This window comes from Chiloscyllium plagiosum, unplaced genomic scaffold (genome assembly GCF_037043375.1).
Source record: "Chiloscyllium plagiosum isolate Xiang-an unplaced genomic scaffold, Cpla_swu_hap1 HiC_scaffold_22, whole genome shotgun sequence".
Lineage (NCBI taxonomy): Eukaryota > Metazoa > Chordata > Chondrichthyes > Orectolobiformes > Hemiscylliidae > Chiloscyllium > Chiloscyllium plagiosum.
In genome coordinates, this window is record NW_028270160.1 from 44,936,988 (window position 1) to 44,956,033 (window position 19,046).

The 19,046-nt window shown below is 40.7% G+C and overlaps 1 protein-coding gene across 1 annotated transcript in view; it reads left to right on the plus strand.

Annotated features, from left to right (window-relative positions):
- Positions 1–19,046, plus strand: part of marchf5 (membrane-associated ring finger (C3HC4) 5) — a 117,508-nt gene that overhangs the window by 28,640 nt on the left and 69,822 nt on the right. The window contains exon 2 of the mRNA XM_043712508.2: positions 5,837–6,039. Within this exon, the coding sequence (XP_043568443.1) occupies positions 5,837–6,039 (203 nt within the window). The remainder of the gene's footprint in view (positions 1–5,836; positions 6,040–19,046) is intronic.

A 19,046-nucleotide genomic window follows, 5' to 3' on the forward strand; every position in this document is an offset into this window, starting at 1 on the left:
GATCTCCAACCCTGGCAACATCCTTGTAAATCTTTTCTGAACCCTTTCAAGTTTCACAACATCTTTCCAATAGGAAGGAGACAAGAATTGCACACAATATTCCAACAGTGGCCTAACCAATGTCCTGTACAGCCGCAACATGACCTCCCAACTCCTGTACTCAATACTCTGACCAATAAAGGAAAGCATACCAAAAGCCTCCTTCGCTATCATATCTCCTAGATCCCTGTATGTGTGTCACTCATAGTCACACCCTTCATCCCTGACCACTGACTAAATATGAGGTGCTTCATCTAAGGTGTGTGACTGCTTTCTGAAACACCACATTCTGGTAATTCTTCACCCTCCCTGATGTACCATGGTGTTCAAACCTCAGACTCCAGCTCATCAACTTAACCAGAATTCCTCAAGCAACCGACACTAGCTATAGATGTGGTCACTATGAACCGCAGTGGAGTCTGCTGCTTCCCACATCTTGCAGGTACAGCACGTTGCCTGGCCATGCATCTCTATTTTATTTGCTACATTCTTAATTTTGATTTTTAAAAGTTTCCCACTAGCCTTTTTAGTAACCTGTAAATATTTCTCCTATTTATCTTTTATCTCAAAGTAAACTGTAATGATAGTCACATCAGTAGCTATTACGTACCATTGAACTTCGGGATTTCCTATTTTGTCACTTTATTTTGTGCATAGCTTCCAATCCCAAATGGGACTTCAATTTATCTTGACAAAAATGTTATCCTGTAAAAGACCTTTACAAATTGAGACAAAAAAATAAACTAAAAGCACCTCTTCCCCTCTGTAGCGAATTCTCATGCTGCCCCCAAATTCCCTGAGCTATCTACTCACTTGGGCTGTCTCTCAGTCAGGATGCAATCTCTCCTTCCTGACTGTGCACAGTTCTTTTTTTTTTCAGAAAGTTGAATCTGGAAAGTGCACAAGTGATTTTGCTAATTTAACCAGGATACCTCTGTAAAGATCTTGAAAACTTAAAACTATGGCTTAGTTGGTCGTGCTCTTTCTCCTGGGTCAGGAGCTCATGTGTTCAACCTCTCCAGAGACCTGTGCACAATGACCAAGTATTTCTTTCATTAAAGTGAATTAGATGTCATTGGTTAGGCCAGCATTAATTGTACATCTCTATTTGCCTTTGGGGCTGTGGTGGGCAATCTTCTTGAACCACTACAATCAATGTGATATAGGTAAGTCACATTGCTGTTAGAAAGGGAGTTCCATGATTTTGTCACAGGACATAGTTCCAAATCAGGATAGTGTGGAGCTTTAAATGAAGCTTGTAGGTAATTGTGTTTCTAGGTGGCACGGGTCATAGGTTTGGAAGGTGCTGTCTGAGGTTTTTTGCTGGGTTTTTGCCTGCCTTGTCATGATAGTTCGCTTGCCACATCCAAGATGGGAAAAGAACTTCTCCCCAGTATCTTCTTCAGTGTGTATCCATCAATTTCATAGCTTAAAAAACATTTTTTTTATCCTTTCTCTTATGGTGCAAAAGAGACTACACTTCCAAAACCTGACTATAAAGTGATTTGCAGCAAACTGTCATGCCAAAAATGCTGCAGAATCATTTTCCTTTTAAAGAACCAATATAAATTGTATTCTTTGTCATACTAACTGCAAATGTGCATTTTAAGGGTAATTAGCAGTCATAAATGCATTGACGTTAAAGGTGTAGTAACATTTCAGAGGGGCTGCAGTGATGTACTGTTGTGCAGTAAATCATTTGCAATTAAAATAGAAAATACTGGACTGAATAGGTCAGTTGGCATCATTTATTAGGAAACTTTTCTGATCAAATGACTTTTGGTTACTGACCTGTATTTATCTCTCCTTAGAAGCTAGTTGACCTGCTTTGTATATCCAGCACTTTTGTTTTAATTTCTGATTTCCAGTATCTTTTTTACCTTTTGTAGAGTCATTTGTTCAGCACAGCTGCATTTAGGAAGAGGAAGGTGATATTGCTAAATTGTTAAAAGGAATCCTATTACTAAGGGTGCTTGGCATTGCAGCACTTGAATACTCCAATTACGTAGTGTGGCATTGCATCTATAGATGGTCGATCGTGTGTTTCTCCTTGTATATGTTGAAGGGTACCTGAGGGAGTAGTTTCTTAGCAGATGCAGAAGATGTCATTTTGACTTGTTAACATGCAAAACAATATTTAGTGCACTATATATTATCAATTCTTAACTCATGCTTTGTTTTTGATCAACAAGGGAAATAATGCTATAATGTGACCTTTATCATAAATCCCATTTTAAATACACTCTCTCATTTTAAAAAGTTGCTTCATGATAATTATGTGAGAAATGTTCAGCTACCAAGTGAATTTAGTTTTACACCATTGTCCTGCAAAATAAAGTTAAGATGCACTGTAAAAATGCTGTCTTTTTCCTTCATGCATTTTAAGCACACAGCAGAGCAAAATACATCAGATATTGATTCTGCTTTTTGTGGACTCATCTAAGGAGGAGGCTAGAGTTACCATAAGAAATGAAGCTTTGTTTCCACGAGAGGTTTCACCTAGCTGGTTTTTCCTGTTTCAGTTTGTTATCTGAGTACTGACCTAATTTACTGCTTTATCAAGGTCATGTTTTATTCAATACAAGAAAATGGAAAATTTGGCAAGAAGCACAGTGCTTGTGTTGAAAGGATGTCATGCAGTGAATGCGCATGAGCTTTGTCTGACTTTCTCCCTTCCTAATCCTAATTGGGCAGAAAACAAAGATAAGTGCAGTGTAAAATTTATCACCGTATTCTAATTCCTAACTCCGAACTGTTTATGAAATTAATTGCTTGTAGTTTAATTGATTCTTAATGTGTGATTTAATTCCAACCTCAACTTCCAGGATGTTGACGAGTGAAAAACGTTTTTGTCATGACCAGCTGTCCCTTGTTACAAGGATGGCATCTACTCAAAGTTGTACATTTCTATCTCGGATCTTCATGTGCTTGAACAGGTTATTTCTCAACCCACAGATCCTTGGACACAGAGAAAACAGATCTGGAGTAAAGATTTATCCTTTTTCTGCTGTTACAGTTCTGCTTCATTCATTCATTCATTTAAAGCAAAGGAACTCTGTATGGTGCAACCTGATGGACAGATTGTTGCCATTTTACATAATTGGCAGTAAGCTTTTCTTAGTTACTAATGTCAATACCTCCTCCTTCAGGGTGAACTTTAGATTGCCTTTGAGTGTTTTTCCTTTTCCTTTTGGACCATTCATCACTGGAGAATTGAGAAAACAGCACTTGATGAAGATCATTTTTGACTGTACAGAATGTCAGTCCATCAAAGTTGATCTTGGAGGAGTTTGGCATGAGTACTCGTAGATTGGACTTCAGGAAGGACATAAGTGGTTGTTTGTTTAACTGTCCTCCTTTTGGATCTGAAGGATGTGGCAGAGGCATTACTGAGATGCAGTTTCTCTTGAACATTCATGTCACTGATGCAGAGTGCTTTTTGGTAGGTCGCTTGTTTGGGCCCCATATCTCAGGATGTACTGGCCCTAGAGCGTGTTCAGAGGAAGTTCACGAGAATAGTCCCAGGAATGAAAAATTTAACCCATGAGGAATGTTTGAGGACTATGGGTTTATACTCAGTGGGGTTTAGAAGGGTGGGATGGGGGGAAATCTAATTGAAACATACAGAATACTAAATGGCCTGAACAGAGTAGTTGTTGGGAAGATGTCTCTCCTACCAATGGAAACTAGGTATAGCCTTCGAGTAAAGGGAAGACATTTTTAAAGTGGAGATGAGGAGAAACTCCTTCAGCCAGAGAGTGGTGAATTTATGGAATTCATTGCCACAGAATGCTGTGGAGGCCAGGTCATTGGGTGTATTTAAGATTGAGATGGCTAGGTTCTTGAGTATCAAGGGTTACGGGGCGAAAGCAGGAGAATGGAGTTGAGAAACTTAGCAGTTATGGTTGAATGGCAGAGCAGACTTGATGGACTGAATAGCCTCATTTCTGCTCCTATTGCTTATGGATGTCTTTATTTTTAAAAACTGTCTGCTGTGACTTGGAGAAGGTTTAAATGATGCAGCTGCTCCAGTGTTAGATCCTCTTGACATTGGCTTTTTCAGAGAGATGGCTATCAGACTATGTTTCAGTGTTGCTCTTTCACCATGCATGAGAAGAATGTTTGGCTGGCAAGATATGGGCTGATATGAGTTTTGACCATATATTTCAAGAGCAGATTGAATTTCTTGCATGCAGAATTGAAGGGTCAACAGGCCTAGAAATGTGGTGTAGATCATGGGATCCCTACAGTGTGAAAGCAGGCCAATTGGCCCATCATGTGTACACTAACCCTCCAAAGAGCATCCCATCCAGACTCATGCCCCTTCCCTATCCCTTCAATTCTGCATTTTCCACAGCTAACTCAGCTAGCCTAGGCTTGACATTCTTGGGCACTATGGGCAATTTAGCATGGCCAATCCACCTAACCTGCACACTTTTGGAGGATGGGAGGAAACCAGAGCACCTGGAGGAAACCCCCACAGACACCGAGAATGTGCAATATCCACACACTCACCTGAGGTGGGAATCGAACCCAGGTCCCTGGTGTTGTAAGGCAGCAATGCTAACCACTGAGTCATCATGCCACCCCCTTGGGCAACAAGTTTGTAATCATGTATGTCATTGGTGGTTATATGTTTGGCTTGGAGGCCCTGAGGTTAAGCTTTTCATTCAAGTGTTACTTAAAACTGATGAGGTAAATAGCCACTGTCGGATATTTTGAAAATATAAATGTGAGCTTTCACAGTGGGGCTAAATTTTCAAGGTGATCTGCTCCAGTCCTCCCACTGGAAATTGTAGTCGTCATCTCACGGTGAAATGTTTGCAGAATTACAAAGAAGCTTCTGGGACATCCAGATTTTGAAGCTGAATCTCTACAGTTGCATGATTTATTGAATTAAATACGTCAATTTTGGCCAATGAAGAAGATTCCCAAATTCCCAGAATAGCCATGAGATCTTAGGTTTTGCCTTACTCTCCAGTCTCGCCAAAAAGTAATTTAGAAGATTTTAAAATGATAGATTTTCATTAATGGACTGTTGGTGACAACAGTTGGTTTAATTGAAGGATGATGGGTGATTATTTCAAAGGAAGCATTCCTGCTAAGGTATACTGCGATCACTTGCATTGCTTCATATTGCATTTATACTGCACTCATTGCTGTTTGCCTGTTTATTCTCTTACCCCGCCCCATGTGTTGCTTTCTACATTTTTCTTGTATTTGTCTAGCTAAAGAGCAAGTCAAAGGTTTCTTTAAAGTTTAAAGCCAATATCTCTGAGCAGATTTCATCAGCCGCTGGAACGAGGTCATTGAGGAAAACACCTGTCACGGTTTCCCAGACTCTGAAGGGTTGCCCATTATTTTCACTGTTCCTATACAGGGTTCAGACCAGGAGCAGCACCTGTGATATTTGTTCTTGCCTCTGCCACTGGGGTCATAGACATTATTCTTTATATCTGTTTATCAACCAACAAAAGCTCAAACTTTTTTATGCACTATTTTTAAAATTTTCATTTTTTTGGAAAACCTCTTTACCAAACATTAAGATGTACTCTCTCTAACACGTTTGGTCTATGGACAATCCCATAGTTTAAATAATAACAGACCGCTAATCTAGTACCCAGCAATATTCAGAAAAATCACGCAGGAGAGAAAAGAATTCAGAGTCTAAAACTTTGTTATGACTAAGTGTTTCCATTATGAATAATCACTAAAGACTGTGTTACATTTTCTGGTAGAAGATGAATTCTTGGGTTTAGTGATGTTTTAGTATTTGATGATTTTCTTTTCATTTTAGGAGTTGTTGGGTGTGTTTTGCCACTGATGAAGACGATCGGACAGCAGAATGGGTTCGGCCTTGCAGGTGCAGAGGATCCACCAAATGGGTTCACCAAGCTTGTCTACAGCGATGGGTCGATGAAAAGCAAAGGGGCAACAGTACTGCCAGAGTGGCATGTCCACAGTGTAACGCTGAATACTTAATTGTCTTTCCAAAACTGGGTAAGATTAATAAAGCACAGATTAATTAGTTAATTTGTGATTTACAAGTCATTTTATTGTTTTTAATAATAGCAAATTCTGGAAATAGTCAACAGATGTTGCAGCATTTGTGAAGAAAGAAAGTTATACTTACGGCATGGTCACTTTATTGTTCGTTATGCTGTGCACCATTGTCTAGCTGTGCACAAACAAACACAGGAATTTATAATAGGAGGAATTAATTTTAAACTCTACAAAGCACTGCCTTTTTCTATTTTAAAAATATAAATCTATAAATTCCTCCTCTACTGCCAAACTTTGTCCAGACTCCAAGCAACCCCAACCCATGAGAATAATTGCATATGTAAGTTAATACTGTTTTTAAGCATTGTGCGCTCTCTTTTTAGGGGTATAGTGGTATAAAACGGATATTTCACGAGGCAACTAGTCTAGAAATCCAGGCCATTACTGTGAGGACCTCAGTTAAAATGTACTCCGACACCTGGTGGAATTTTAATTTCCTTAATAAATTCTGAAATTGAATGATAGGTTTTTACAACAATGACAATCTTATCTGGCTCACCAATGACCATGGGGAAGGAAAGCTACCAATTGACCTGGTCTGACCTTTTGTAACTTCAGATCTGCCCAAATATGGTTGACTCTAAACTGCCCTTTGAAATGAATAAGCAAACAATTGAGGCAAGTAGGTAGGGATGGGCGACAACCACTGGTTTACTAGTAATGTCACACACACAAGAACGAAGATGATGAAAAAATTGGGTAAAATACTTTGATATCCAGTCAGATTGTTTACACCAAGAATGCGCTCATCTTACCTTGATTTTTTTGTTAACTAACAATTACTTTTTAAACCTTGGCAGATAATTTACAAAGCACAAAAACTACAGTTCTTTTGAGTGTCATACTCATAACTGATGCTTTTTGGCCTCCAGAAAGGCTGGTGAATTGCTGAATGGAATATTGAATCGTAATATAACATTGAGTAGCCTTCTTTTCCAGCAGTGCTCCTGGAATGTTTTTAGCGGCACAGAGACCCGGGTTCAATTCCCACCTCAGGCAACTGTCTGTGTGGAGTTTGCACATTCTCCCCGTGTCTGCATGGGTTTCCTCCAGGTGCTCCGGTTTCCTCCCACAGTCCAAAAATGTGCAGGTTAGGTGAATTGGCCATGCTAAATTGCCCATAGTGTTAGATGAAGGGATAAATGTAGGGGAATAGGTCCGGGTGGGTTGCTCTTCAGAGGATCGGTGTGGACTTGTTGGGCCAAAGGGCCTGTTTCCACACTGTAAGTAATCTAATCTAATCTAGTTTGTACCCTAGCCACCTCATGTTTCTATCTCTCCCACTGCTGGCTGTTGCTATATTTACATCTTCACTGACAAATTTATCGAGTACTTTTTTTTGTACTCATGGAATTTACTGTTTTTAAGTCCAACTTCCTTGGTATTGTTTTTTTTGTCCACCCTAGTATTTTATGGTTTGCAATTTAATTATACTGCTCTAATTAGGCTCATCATTCTGTTATTGCAAATTCATTTCACTATTTGTTGAGCATTCTTATTTAATTAGTCTTCTCCCTGGGTTATCATGTGATATCTGTTCAAGGTTCAATGTTCATCATACAGTCAATTGATCAACATGACACCTAAATATTGTTTTGTCTGCCATCAGTTTGATTCTTCGATTGCATACAACTCCATGATCTCAGATGCATCTTTTGCAATCACTGCCCTGTGATTAACATTATTCTTTTAGTTATCTTTTGTTAAACTACTCAGGTAAATAATTTGTCCGTTTTAATAGAGCGATAGGTGCTTGTAGCATTGTGTTAGTGACAACTTGTTATCCCTGCAAAACTTGGTCCACTGCATTAATCTCTCCTGATAATCCTGTATCTCCCTCTGTTTCACGTATCCATTCATTTGACTGCAAAACAATGCAGAGGTGTTTGCTTAAATCACTCCCATGCTCCTGCAGCACAGACTTATTTTTTCCTTAAGTGCTCACTTTCTTCATACATCATTTGATATCTTATTTTGAATCTGCATTTACAATTTTACTGATTCCCTGCCTTAAGTATTTCTTCCTTTTATATTTTCTGTCAGTACTATATAATGGATTTTAAAAATCTGTTTCATAGTCACTTTTTCCCCATTGGCTTTGAGCCCAACCTCCAACACATCTGGACCTGTCTAGATGAATTTTGAGAACTTGTTGAAAAATTGAGTGATCTAGTCTGTTGCTTTATTCCTCTTCTGCAATTTGTTCATTTCAGTTCTTAGTATTACTTGTTCTGCAGAAGGATCCTTCATCCAAAGTCTTTGCTTGTACTTGAGGATCCTTGGGCATTGAACATGTTTTGACTAAGTGGTGTGGGTAATTATAGCTCCCTCACAATCTACCCATGCTAATACAAACTAGCAATGGAATGTGGGACTTGCCCAATGTTGGGTGGTTTAATCATACAAGGCCACGAGGGGAAGTGCGAAATTTGCTGGTATGTTCATGTTGTGGGCGTTAATTAAAGATAACAGTAAAACATACCCTTCTACATATAATTACTTTCTTTAGTTGATTTTTCAAGTAATTCTTTGATTTATTTTAAAATCTATTTTGATAGCATTTTTTTAATATAACAATTATTTATGTAATATTTTAGTTATATTTCACTCCAATTAACATAATATCAGAAGTGGATTTGTACTACTCTTCATAAATTAAAAAAAATGCAAATTTTTTCACCCAATTGGAAAGCTGTTCTTGAAATCTGTTAATACAGTTGAATGTTTTACTGCTAATTTATTAACTGTATCTACAAATGGACGAGAAATCCCTTTTTATTCTAGTAGTTGGTGCTGTTTATATCCGTTGAATCCTTGATCGTTTTCATTATGTCTACTTTTCATAAACTTTGTGAGAAAAAGTGAAAATTTAGAATATTTTTAAAATGTATTTTTGTTGAAAAATAGATTTTTAAAATATTACACAAATATAAAACAGTACAATTCAAAACTATACAAAGAAATAACATCAAAAAAATAAAAATCTCAAACTGCTAACTAATTAAATAAATAATAACCAACAACAAACTAACAAATGATGATAACTCAGCTCAGCCAAACAAAAGACTCTTGTCCCGAATAGCGAGAGCATTACTTTTCACATATTCAGACATTTGCAGTTCCCCTCTCTGGGTATTGGACTCATCGAGCGCAATCATTACAGCTATATAAAAGCCCTTATTAGTGTGGCGGACAAATCTGTGTCCAGGTATTCCAAAAAGGGCAGCCATGTCTTATAGAAACTCTCAATCTTGTGGTGTACCATACTTGTGACAAAATCCAAGGGGATATGCTCCATAACAATCTTCTGCCAACCCGACAAGCCTGGGTGATTTTCGGATACCCACCCTAACAAGACATTCTTTCTTGCGCACAAAGTGAGGGTGTTGAAAAGTATTTTCTTATACGCATCTACAGAGAACACACTGGGCGGGCCAAGGAGAAGAGATATCTGGTCCTTCTCCACCCTTACACCCAAAATCCCCTCCATTGCACCCGCCACAGCGCTCCAGTATGTTTGAAGCCTACCACAAGACCAGAGACAATGGGTAAGAGTGCCTGTATCAATCTTGCATTTGAGACATGTGGAAGGTGCCCCTGGTTTAAATTTTAACAAATGATCCAGAGCCGAGTGGACCCTGTTGAGAATCTTCAACTCTACAGCATGGGTCCTATTGCAAATTGATATCTTGCGTTTTCCCAAATATCTTCCAATACCTCTGAGGAGAACTCAATGCCGAGCTCTCTCTCCCACAACCTGCAGAGTCGATCAAACCCATCTGAGGGGGTACCCCCCAATTGATGATATAAAGTGCTGACAGAAAGTGTACTGTTAGCCCTGAACACCCTCCTCTCTATTCAGATTTTTAGGGATCAGTCAAAAGTGTAGTCTTTTTTTTTAATAAAATCCTTAACTTGAAAAAAACGAAACAGGTCCCTGTTAGATAGCTTGTATTTCTGTGCTAACTGATCAAAGGACATCATTGTGTCTCCCTCAAATAAATCGCCCATGCAAGACACCCCGCCCCCCCCCAGCTGCCAATGTTTGAATCCTGAATCTAGTATCCCCAGTTGAAAACCTGGCATACCCACTAAAGGTGTAAACTAAGATGTTTTGACAATATTGCCTTCCCTCTGCTGAATTGTCCTCCACGCTTTAACAATATTGCTAACTATATTGGGTTATGGCAATATTCCCTAACTGTCCTCATTTTGTTCGAACACAGCAGGCTAGGAAGGGAGCACCCTGCCCGAGGGGTTTTGATACCTAACCATGCTGAAAGAGGGTCCCCACAGGCCCAATCACTCACATAAGATGAAACCAAGCTTAGTTGATCATTTTTAATGTTCGGGAGATCCACCCCCCCCCCCCCCCCCCCCCCCCCCCACATCTTTCACTAATTTAATAAGGGGCTGCTTACAATGCCAAATAAAAGAGCTGAACCAGCCATTCAGTCTCCTGAATGTTTGCTTATTGAAAATCAGAAGGAGCATCCATATAGGATACAACAACTAGGGGAGAATATTCATCTTAAGCACTATCCGACCTGACATGGGACCAGAAGTGCCTTCCATCTTTGAAGATCTTGTTTGGTTTTGTCGAATAATTGAACAAAATTAGCTTGGAACAACCGATCAAGAACTAGTGATGAATATGCCCAATTGCACAAAACCCCCCTGTGAGCACTTAGATGGGAATTGATATTCGCCCTCAAGACCTAACACCTTTGTAAGACAACCCATAGGCATAGCCTCTGATTTTGCAAAATTAATCTTGTATCCCGAAAAGGTGCCAAACATGCTGCTGCATCGTATCAAGCGAGGCACCGATACTGCTGGATTTGGTTTTTAAAAAAAGAATGAGGACATCGTCCGCGTACGACAAACTCTTATGTAATTTTGACTCCACTTCTGGAATCAACGTATTAGATCCCTACGAATGGCCTCCATCAATGGTTCAATCGCCAATGTAAAAAGCAATGGTGAAAGAGGACAGCCCTGCTGGCTGCCCCTAAAATGTTAAAATTGCTTGATCGTTACCCTATTGGTGATGACCGCAGCCAGTGGATCACTGTAGAGAACCTTTATCCATCTTACAAATGCTTCGCTGAAGCCAAACCACTCCAGAGTATAAAAAAGGTACAACCACTCAACTCTGCCAACTGCCTTATCTGCACCTAGAGAAATCACCAATCCCTGTATTGGCTGTTGTTGACACGCTTAAATTACATTAAGCAGCCTCCTAACATTGTTGGAGGATTTGTGGCCCTTTATGAAGCCTGTCTGGTCCTCTTTAACAACAGAAGGTAACACAGTCTTCAGCCTTTAATGCAATAGGCTGAGAGAGGATTTTGATGTCCACATTTTAAGAGTGAAATGAACCTATACGAAGCACAGTCCTCCAGGACCTTCCCTTTTTTAAGATTAAGCGAAATATTGGTCTCTCTCAGAGATGGTGGAAGGTGATCATGACTGTATGAGTCATTTTACATGTTGAGCATTGGGCCTGACATTTTATAAATTCCTTATAGAATTCGCTGGGAAGCCCATCGGGGCTGGGCGCCTTTTCACTCTGAAGCTGCTACACAGCATCTTGCTCTGATAAGGGTGCATTGAGAAAAGACTCTTGTTTGGGAATCACACCCGGGAGGTCCAAATCCTTGAAAAAGGACTTCATCTTGGCCTGTCCCTCCTCACAACCCTCCGATTGGTATAACTCAGAATAAAATCTCTGGAATGCCACATTAATCTTTTTCGAATCCGATGTTAGGTTCCCAGATCCTTCCCTAATCGACATAATGGCTTCAGGGGCACTCCTTTTCCTGGTGAGATATGCAAGGTACTTGCCTGGCTTGTCACCATGCTCATATAACCTTTGTTTTGTGAAAGTAAGCTCCTTCTTTGCTGTCTGCGTGTGCACAGTGCCGTAATCCTCAGTAGCTTGCCGATGAGGGCCTGTCAAAGTAAGCCTTCTTGGCTGCCTTCAACCCTGCTTCAAGGAGACGTTGCTGTTCGCCTTTCTGCCACATCCTAGATTAGATTACACTACATTAGATTAGATTACATTACAGTGTGGAAACAGGCCTTCGGCCCAACAAGTCCACACCGACCCGCCGAAGCGCAACCCACCCATACCCCTGCATTTACCCATTACCTAACACTACGGGCAATTTAGCATGGCCAATTCGCCTTACCTGCACATCTTTGGACTGTGGGAGGAAACCGGAGCACCCGGAGGAAACCCACGCAGACACTGGGAGAATGTGCAAACTCCACACAGTCAGTCGCCTGAGGCGGGAATTGAACCCGGGTCTCTGGCGCTGTGAGGCAGCAGTGCTAACCACTGTGCCACCGTGCCGCCCAAACTGTGCCACCGTGCCGCCCACTGGCAGAGTTGGACTTAACAACCCCCGGCATAGTGTCTCCCATTGTTACAATTTTAACGGGCATGAATTTCAGCTCCTCAAAAATAGTATCCATGTATTACAGTCATAGAGATGTACAGCATGGAAACAGACCTTTCGGTCCAACCCGTCCATGCGGACCAGATATCCCAACCCAATCTAGTCTCACCTGCCAGCACCCGGCCCATATCCCTCCAAACCCTTCCTATTCAAATGCCTCTTAACTGTTGCAATTGTACCAGCCTCCACCACATCCTCTGGCAGCTTATTCCATACATGTACCACTCTCTGTGTGAAAATGTGCCCCTTAGGTCTCTTTTATATCTTTCCCCACTCACCCTTAACCTATGCCCTCTAGTTCTGGACTCCCCGACTCCAGGGAAAAGACTTTGTCTATTTACCCTATCCATGCCCCTCATCATTTTGTAAACCTCTATAAGGTCACCCCTCAGCCTCCGACGCTCCAGGGAAAACAGTCCCAGCCTGTTCAGCCTCTCCCAATAGCTCAAATCCTCCAACTCTGGCAACTTCCTTGTAAATCTTTCAAGTTTCACAACATCTTTGTGATAGGAAGGAGACCAGAAATGCTCGCAATATTCCAACAGTGACCTAACCAATGTCCTGTACAGCCGCAACATGACCTCCCAAATCCTGTACTCAATACTCTGACCAATAAAGGAAAGCATACCAAACGCCTTCTTCACTATCCTATCTAGCTGCGACTCCACTTTCAAAGAGCTATGAACCTGCACTCTAAGATCTCTTTGTTCAGCAACTCTCCCTAGGACCTTACTATTAAGTGTATAAGTCCTGCTAAGATTTGCTTTCCCAAAATACAGCACCTCACATTTATCTGAATTAAATTCCATCTGCCATTTCTCAGCCCATTGGCCCATCTGGTCCAGATCCTGTTGTAATCTGAGGCAACCGTCTTCGCTGTCCACTATACCTCCAATTTTGGTGTCATCTGCAAACTTACGAACTGTACCTCTTCTGCTCGCATCTAAATCATTTATGTAAATGACAAAAAAGTAGAGGACCCAGCACCGATGCTTGTGGCACTCCACTGGTCACAGCCCTCCAGTCTGAAAAACAACCCTCCACCACCACCACCCTCTGTCTTCTACCTTTTTGAGCCAGTTCTGTATCCAAATGGCTAGTTCTCCCTGTATTCCATGAGATCTAACCTTGCTAATCAGTCTCCCATGGGGAACCTTGTTGAACGCCTTACTGAAGTCCATATAGATCACATCGACTGCTCTGCCCTCATCAATCCTCTTCGTTACTTCTTCAAAAAACTCAATCAAGTTTGTGAGACGTGATTTCCCACGCACAAAGCCATGATGACTATCCCTAATCAGTCCTTGCCTTTCCAAATACATGTACAACTTGCCCACCACTGACGTCAGGCTCACTGGTCTGTAATTCCCTGTCTTGTCCTTACCACCCTTCTTAAACAGTAGCACCACGTTAAACAACCTCCAGTCTTCCGGCACCTCACCTGTGACTATCGATGATACAAATATCTCAGCAAGAGGCCCAGCAATCACTTCTCTAGCTTCCCACAGAGTTCTCGGGTACACCTGATCAGGTCCTGGGGATTTATCCACCTTTACCCGTTTCAAGACATCCAGCACTTCCTCCTCTATAATCTGGACATTTTGCAAGATGTCACCATCTATTTCCCTACAGTCTATATCTTCCATATTCTTTTCCACAGTAAATACTGATGCAAAATACTCATTTAGTATCTCCCCCATTTCCTGCAGCTCCACCCAAAGGCCACCTTGCTGATCTTTGAGGAGCTCTATTCTCTCCCTAGTTACCCTTTTGTCCTTAATATATTTGTAAAAACCCTTTGGATTCTCCTTAATGCGATTTGCCAAAGCTATCTCATGTCCCCGTTTTGCCCTCCTGCTTTCCCTCTTAAGTATACTCATACTTTCTTTATACACTTCTAAGGATTCACTTGATCTATCCTGTCTATACCTTACATATGCTTCCTTTTTCTTAACCAAACTCTCAATTTCTTTAGTCACCCAGCATTCCCTATACCTACCAGCCTTTCCTTTCAACCTAACAGGAATATACTTTTTTTTGGATTCTCGTTATCTCATCTCTGAAGGCTTCCCATTTCCAGCTGTCCCTTTACCTACGAACATCTGCCTCTAATCAGCATTCGAAAGTTCTTGCCTAATACCGTCAAAATTGGCCTTTCTCCAATTTAGAACTTCAACTTTTAGATCTGGTCTATCCTTTTCCATCATTATTTTAAAACTAATAGAATTATGGTCACTGGCCCCAAAGTGCTCCCCCACTGACACCTCAGTCACCTGCCCTGCCTTATTTTTCAAGAGCAGGTCAAGTTTTGCACCTTCTCTAGTAGGTACATCCACATACTAAATCAGAAAGTTGTCTTGTACGCACTTAACAACTTCCTTTCCATCTAAACCTTTAACACTATGGCAGTCCCAGTCTATGTTTAGAAAGTTAAAATCCCCTACAATAACCACCCTATTATTCTTTATAGATAGCTAAGATCTCCTTGCAAGTTTGTTTCTCAATTTCCCTCTGACTATTAGGGGGTCTATAATACAATCCCAATAAGGTGATTATCCCTTTCTTATTTCTCAGTTCCACCCAAATAACTTCCCTGGATGTATTTCTGGGAGTATCCTCCCTCAGCACAGCTGTAATGCTATCCCTTATCAAAAATGCCACACACCCTCCTCTCTTGCCTCCCCTTGTATCCTGAAACATTAAGCTGCCAGTCCTGCCCATCCCTGAGCCATGTTTCTGTAATTGCTATGATATCCCAGTCCCATGATCCTAACCATGCCCTGAGTTCATCTGCCTTCCCTGTTAGGCCCCTTGCATTGAAATAAATGCAGTTTAATTTATTAGTCCTACCTTGTCCCTGCCTGCCCTGACTGTTTGACTCGCTTCTGTTCTCAACTGTAGCACTCTCCGATTGATCTCTTTCCTCACTATCTCGCTGCGTCCCACACACCCCCACCTTACTAGTTTTTAAATCCTCCCGAGCAGTTCTAGCAAATCTCCCTGCCAGTATATTAGTCCCCTTCCAATTTAGGTGCAATCCGTCCTCCTTGTACAGGTCACGTCTACCCCAAAAGAGATTCCAATGATCCAAAAACGTGAATCCTTCTCCCCTGCGCCAGCTCCTCAGCCATGCATTCATCTGCTCTATCCTCCTATTCCTGCCCTCACTAGCTTGTAGCACTGGGAGTAATCCAGATATTACTACCCTTGAGGACCTCCTTTTTAAATTTCTGCCTTACTCTCTGTAATCTCCCTTCAGAATCTCAACCTTTTCTCTTCCTATATCTTTGGTTCCAATGTGGACAATGACCTCTTGCTGGCCCCTCTCCCCCATGTGAACATTCTGCACCCCCTCTGAGCCCCATAAATTTAACCTTAAAACGTAGTATAAAAACAATTCGACGATTACTCTCATGGATAGTTTTATTTTTTTTCTCGTTTCAAGGTGAACTTTTTTGGTCAACTGTTGTATTTCTTAAATTACATTTATGAAAGTGGTTTAAATGGTATTTGCTGTTTTCCAAAGATAGGCGTATGAGGTTCTAGATGGCGCATAGATGATTGTTAATTGACTATACTTGTTTTTACATTTGTCTGTGAATACACCTTTCTGTAAGGCTGCATCCACTTCATTTGATATTGCATAATAGCCAGAAGATGAAAAGAATGTGTGAGTTTTGAGAAGATTTGTAGCTCAGGTTGAGGTTTTGGATGTAAGTTTGCTTGCTGAGCTGGAAGGTTCATTTTCAGATTTTTCATTACCTTGCCCAGTATCATCAGTGAGCCTCTGGTGAAGGACTGGTGGTATGGCCTCCTTTTTATTTGTGTTTCGGTTTCCTTGGGTTGGTGATGTCATTCCCTGTACTTTTTCTCGGGGTGGTAAATGGGATCCAAATCAATGTGCTTGTTGATAGCATTCCGGTTGGAATGCCATGCTTCTAGGAATTCTCACGCGTGTCTCTGTTTGGCTTGTCCTAGGTTAGATGTGTTGTCCCAGTCAAAGTGGTGTCATTCCTTATCGGTATGTAAAAATAATAGTGAGAATGGGTCATGTCTTTTGGTGGCTAGTTGATGTTCATGTATCCTGGTGGCTAGTTTTCTGCCTGTTTGTCCAATGTAGTGTTTGTTACAGTTCTTGGAAAAACTGTAACAAACTCTACATTGAACAAACAGGCAGAGAACTAGCTACCAGGATGTATGAACATTAACTAGCCACAAAATGGCATAACCCTCTCTCACTGGTATCCTTACATACAGATAAGGAACTGGGACAACACATCCATCCTAGGACAAGCCAAGCAGACACGCGCGAGAATTTATAGAAACATGGCATTCCAACTGGGACGCTATCAACAAACAGATTGACTTGGATCCCATTTATCACTCCCTGAGAAAAAGAACAGGAAATGATATCACCAACCTAAGGAAACCTAAACACATAAATAAAACGTGGGCCATACCACCAGTGCTTCACAGGAGGCTCACTGATGATGTTACCTAGTACGGTGATGAAACGTCTGAAAATGAACTTTCCAGCTTAGTGAGCAAACTTACATCCATGAAAAGAATGTAATTTTGCTTATAGCAATATCTTTCAAATCCAACTGTTCTCTTTCCTCCTTACACTCCTTGTTCTCAAGGTCAGAACAGCACTTTTTGAGGAATAATAGATGCTTTCATACTCAATAAATGTGAAGCACATCTGAAATAACTTTGAAATTCATGTTTCAAATCTTATTTTTTTTAGTTGTATCTTTATGTATCCAAAGTGTCATTGATAATTCATTTGACATATTTAGTTTGCTTGTGCTTTAAGAACTGTAAAACGTCTTACTGCTCCTGCTGTCTCAAACAAGCTTTTCAAGCACTTAATTTTCAAGGTTAAAGTTACAAGGTCTTGTTCTATAAATACCTCAATTGTGTTTGCTGCAGGCAAATCATTGTGACTTGTAAAGTTGATGATTATAGTTGTTCCATTTAATTAACTTAATTGAGAATTAATTTAGTGTCCACATTTTTACTAATCATTCAAGTGAAATGCATCCATAATAACTGGATCATATGCTAAATGCAAGTTTACACAAAAAATGGAGACTTAATGGCACTTTTTTGAACAAAATTAGATGACGCTTCTAATGATTTAGTTCCTCTGATAGAAGTGTATTTGAAAGCTTGAGTTTTTGAGATATAATGACCCCAGTTTGTGTGAGTTCATTTGCCTTTGTGCTGTTTTAGTTGTAATCTAAACTTCGTCATTCCAGCCACTCTTGGCTGACGTTCTACCTTATCCTCCATAAACTTTGAGGTCATCCAAAACCTGCTGTCCACACAATAAGTTGCACAAAGTTTAGATACTTATCATCCTTGTTTTGACATGCTACATTGACTTCTGGTTAAGCATTATTTGATTTTAAAATCCCTTCACTTCTGGCCTCCTGAAAATTCCCAGTTGTAAACTGCCCACTACTGACAGCTGTGCCTTCAGCTGTAAACGCCGAAGCTTTGGAATTGCCTCCAGTAACCTTTCCAGCTTGCTAACGCATTTTCTACATTTAAGATGCTCTTTTACATTTGAAAGCTTTCAGTTATTTGCTCTAACGTTCTCTTTTGTGGTTTGATATCCTTTTGAAATCATTTAATTTTTGTTCCTGGGAAAACTTTGGAATTTTAATATTAAATATAAATACAGACAGTTAATGCGATCAATACTGGTTACAAAACTTAATTTTGGGTTGGACTTGGCTGATTTAAGGTTTTTGTTGTTGAGGGCTTGCACATGTGTCAGGTTCATCCATACAAGCAACCTTCCAGTTCCAGCAAAGGAGAGCCATCTGTCTACAGAATCCTTTGTGTTTCAACCAAATATTACATTTCTGCACTGCTTACTCGTATATTCAATCCACTTGATGAGTGGCAATACTTGAATGATGTTTTTCAGTATCAGATGAAGGGCTCCAGCCCAAAATGTCGATTTTTCTGCTCCTCGGATGCTGCCTGACCTGTTGTGCTTTTCCAGCAACACACTCTCAACTCGGATCTCCAGCATCTGCAGACCTCACTGTCTCTCAGCAGATTTCAGCCTTACTGTGAAGCCTCTTCCAAGGATGCCTACCTTGTAGAGGTTCTCCTCCTCTCTCTACAAAGATCTCAGTGAGTCTCTCTCTCGCTGTGCTCCCCAAGTCCTCTCCTCTGCCCTGAAGCTCTTCAGCCATATCCTCAAGCAGGCTCAAATCCAAATTTAGGTCCACCCACGTGCTTCGATAAATGCAGCTCCAATGAAACTGAAGCATCTCAACACTGTCCTGACCAAGCAATCCCACCTAATCAACATGCCTGGCACCTGAGCTGTCATCCACTCCACTCCAGTGCCTGTGCCCAGGGACAACAGTATGTAAAGCTAACGATACAATTGAGCATAAGTTCACAGAATCACCTTGAAAATCCTCAACCTCTATCACTCCAAAGAATAAGGACAGCAGA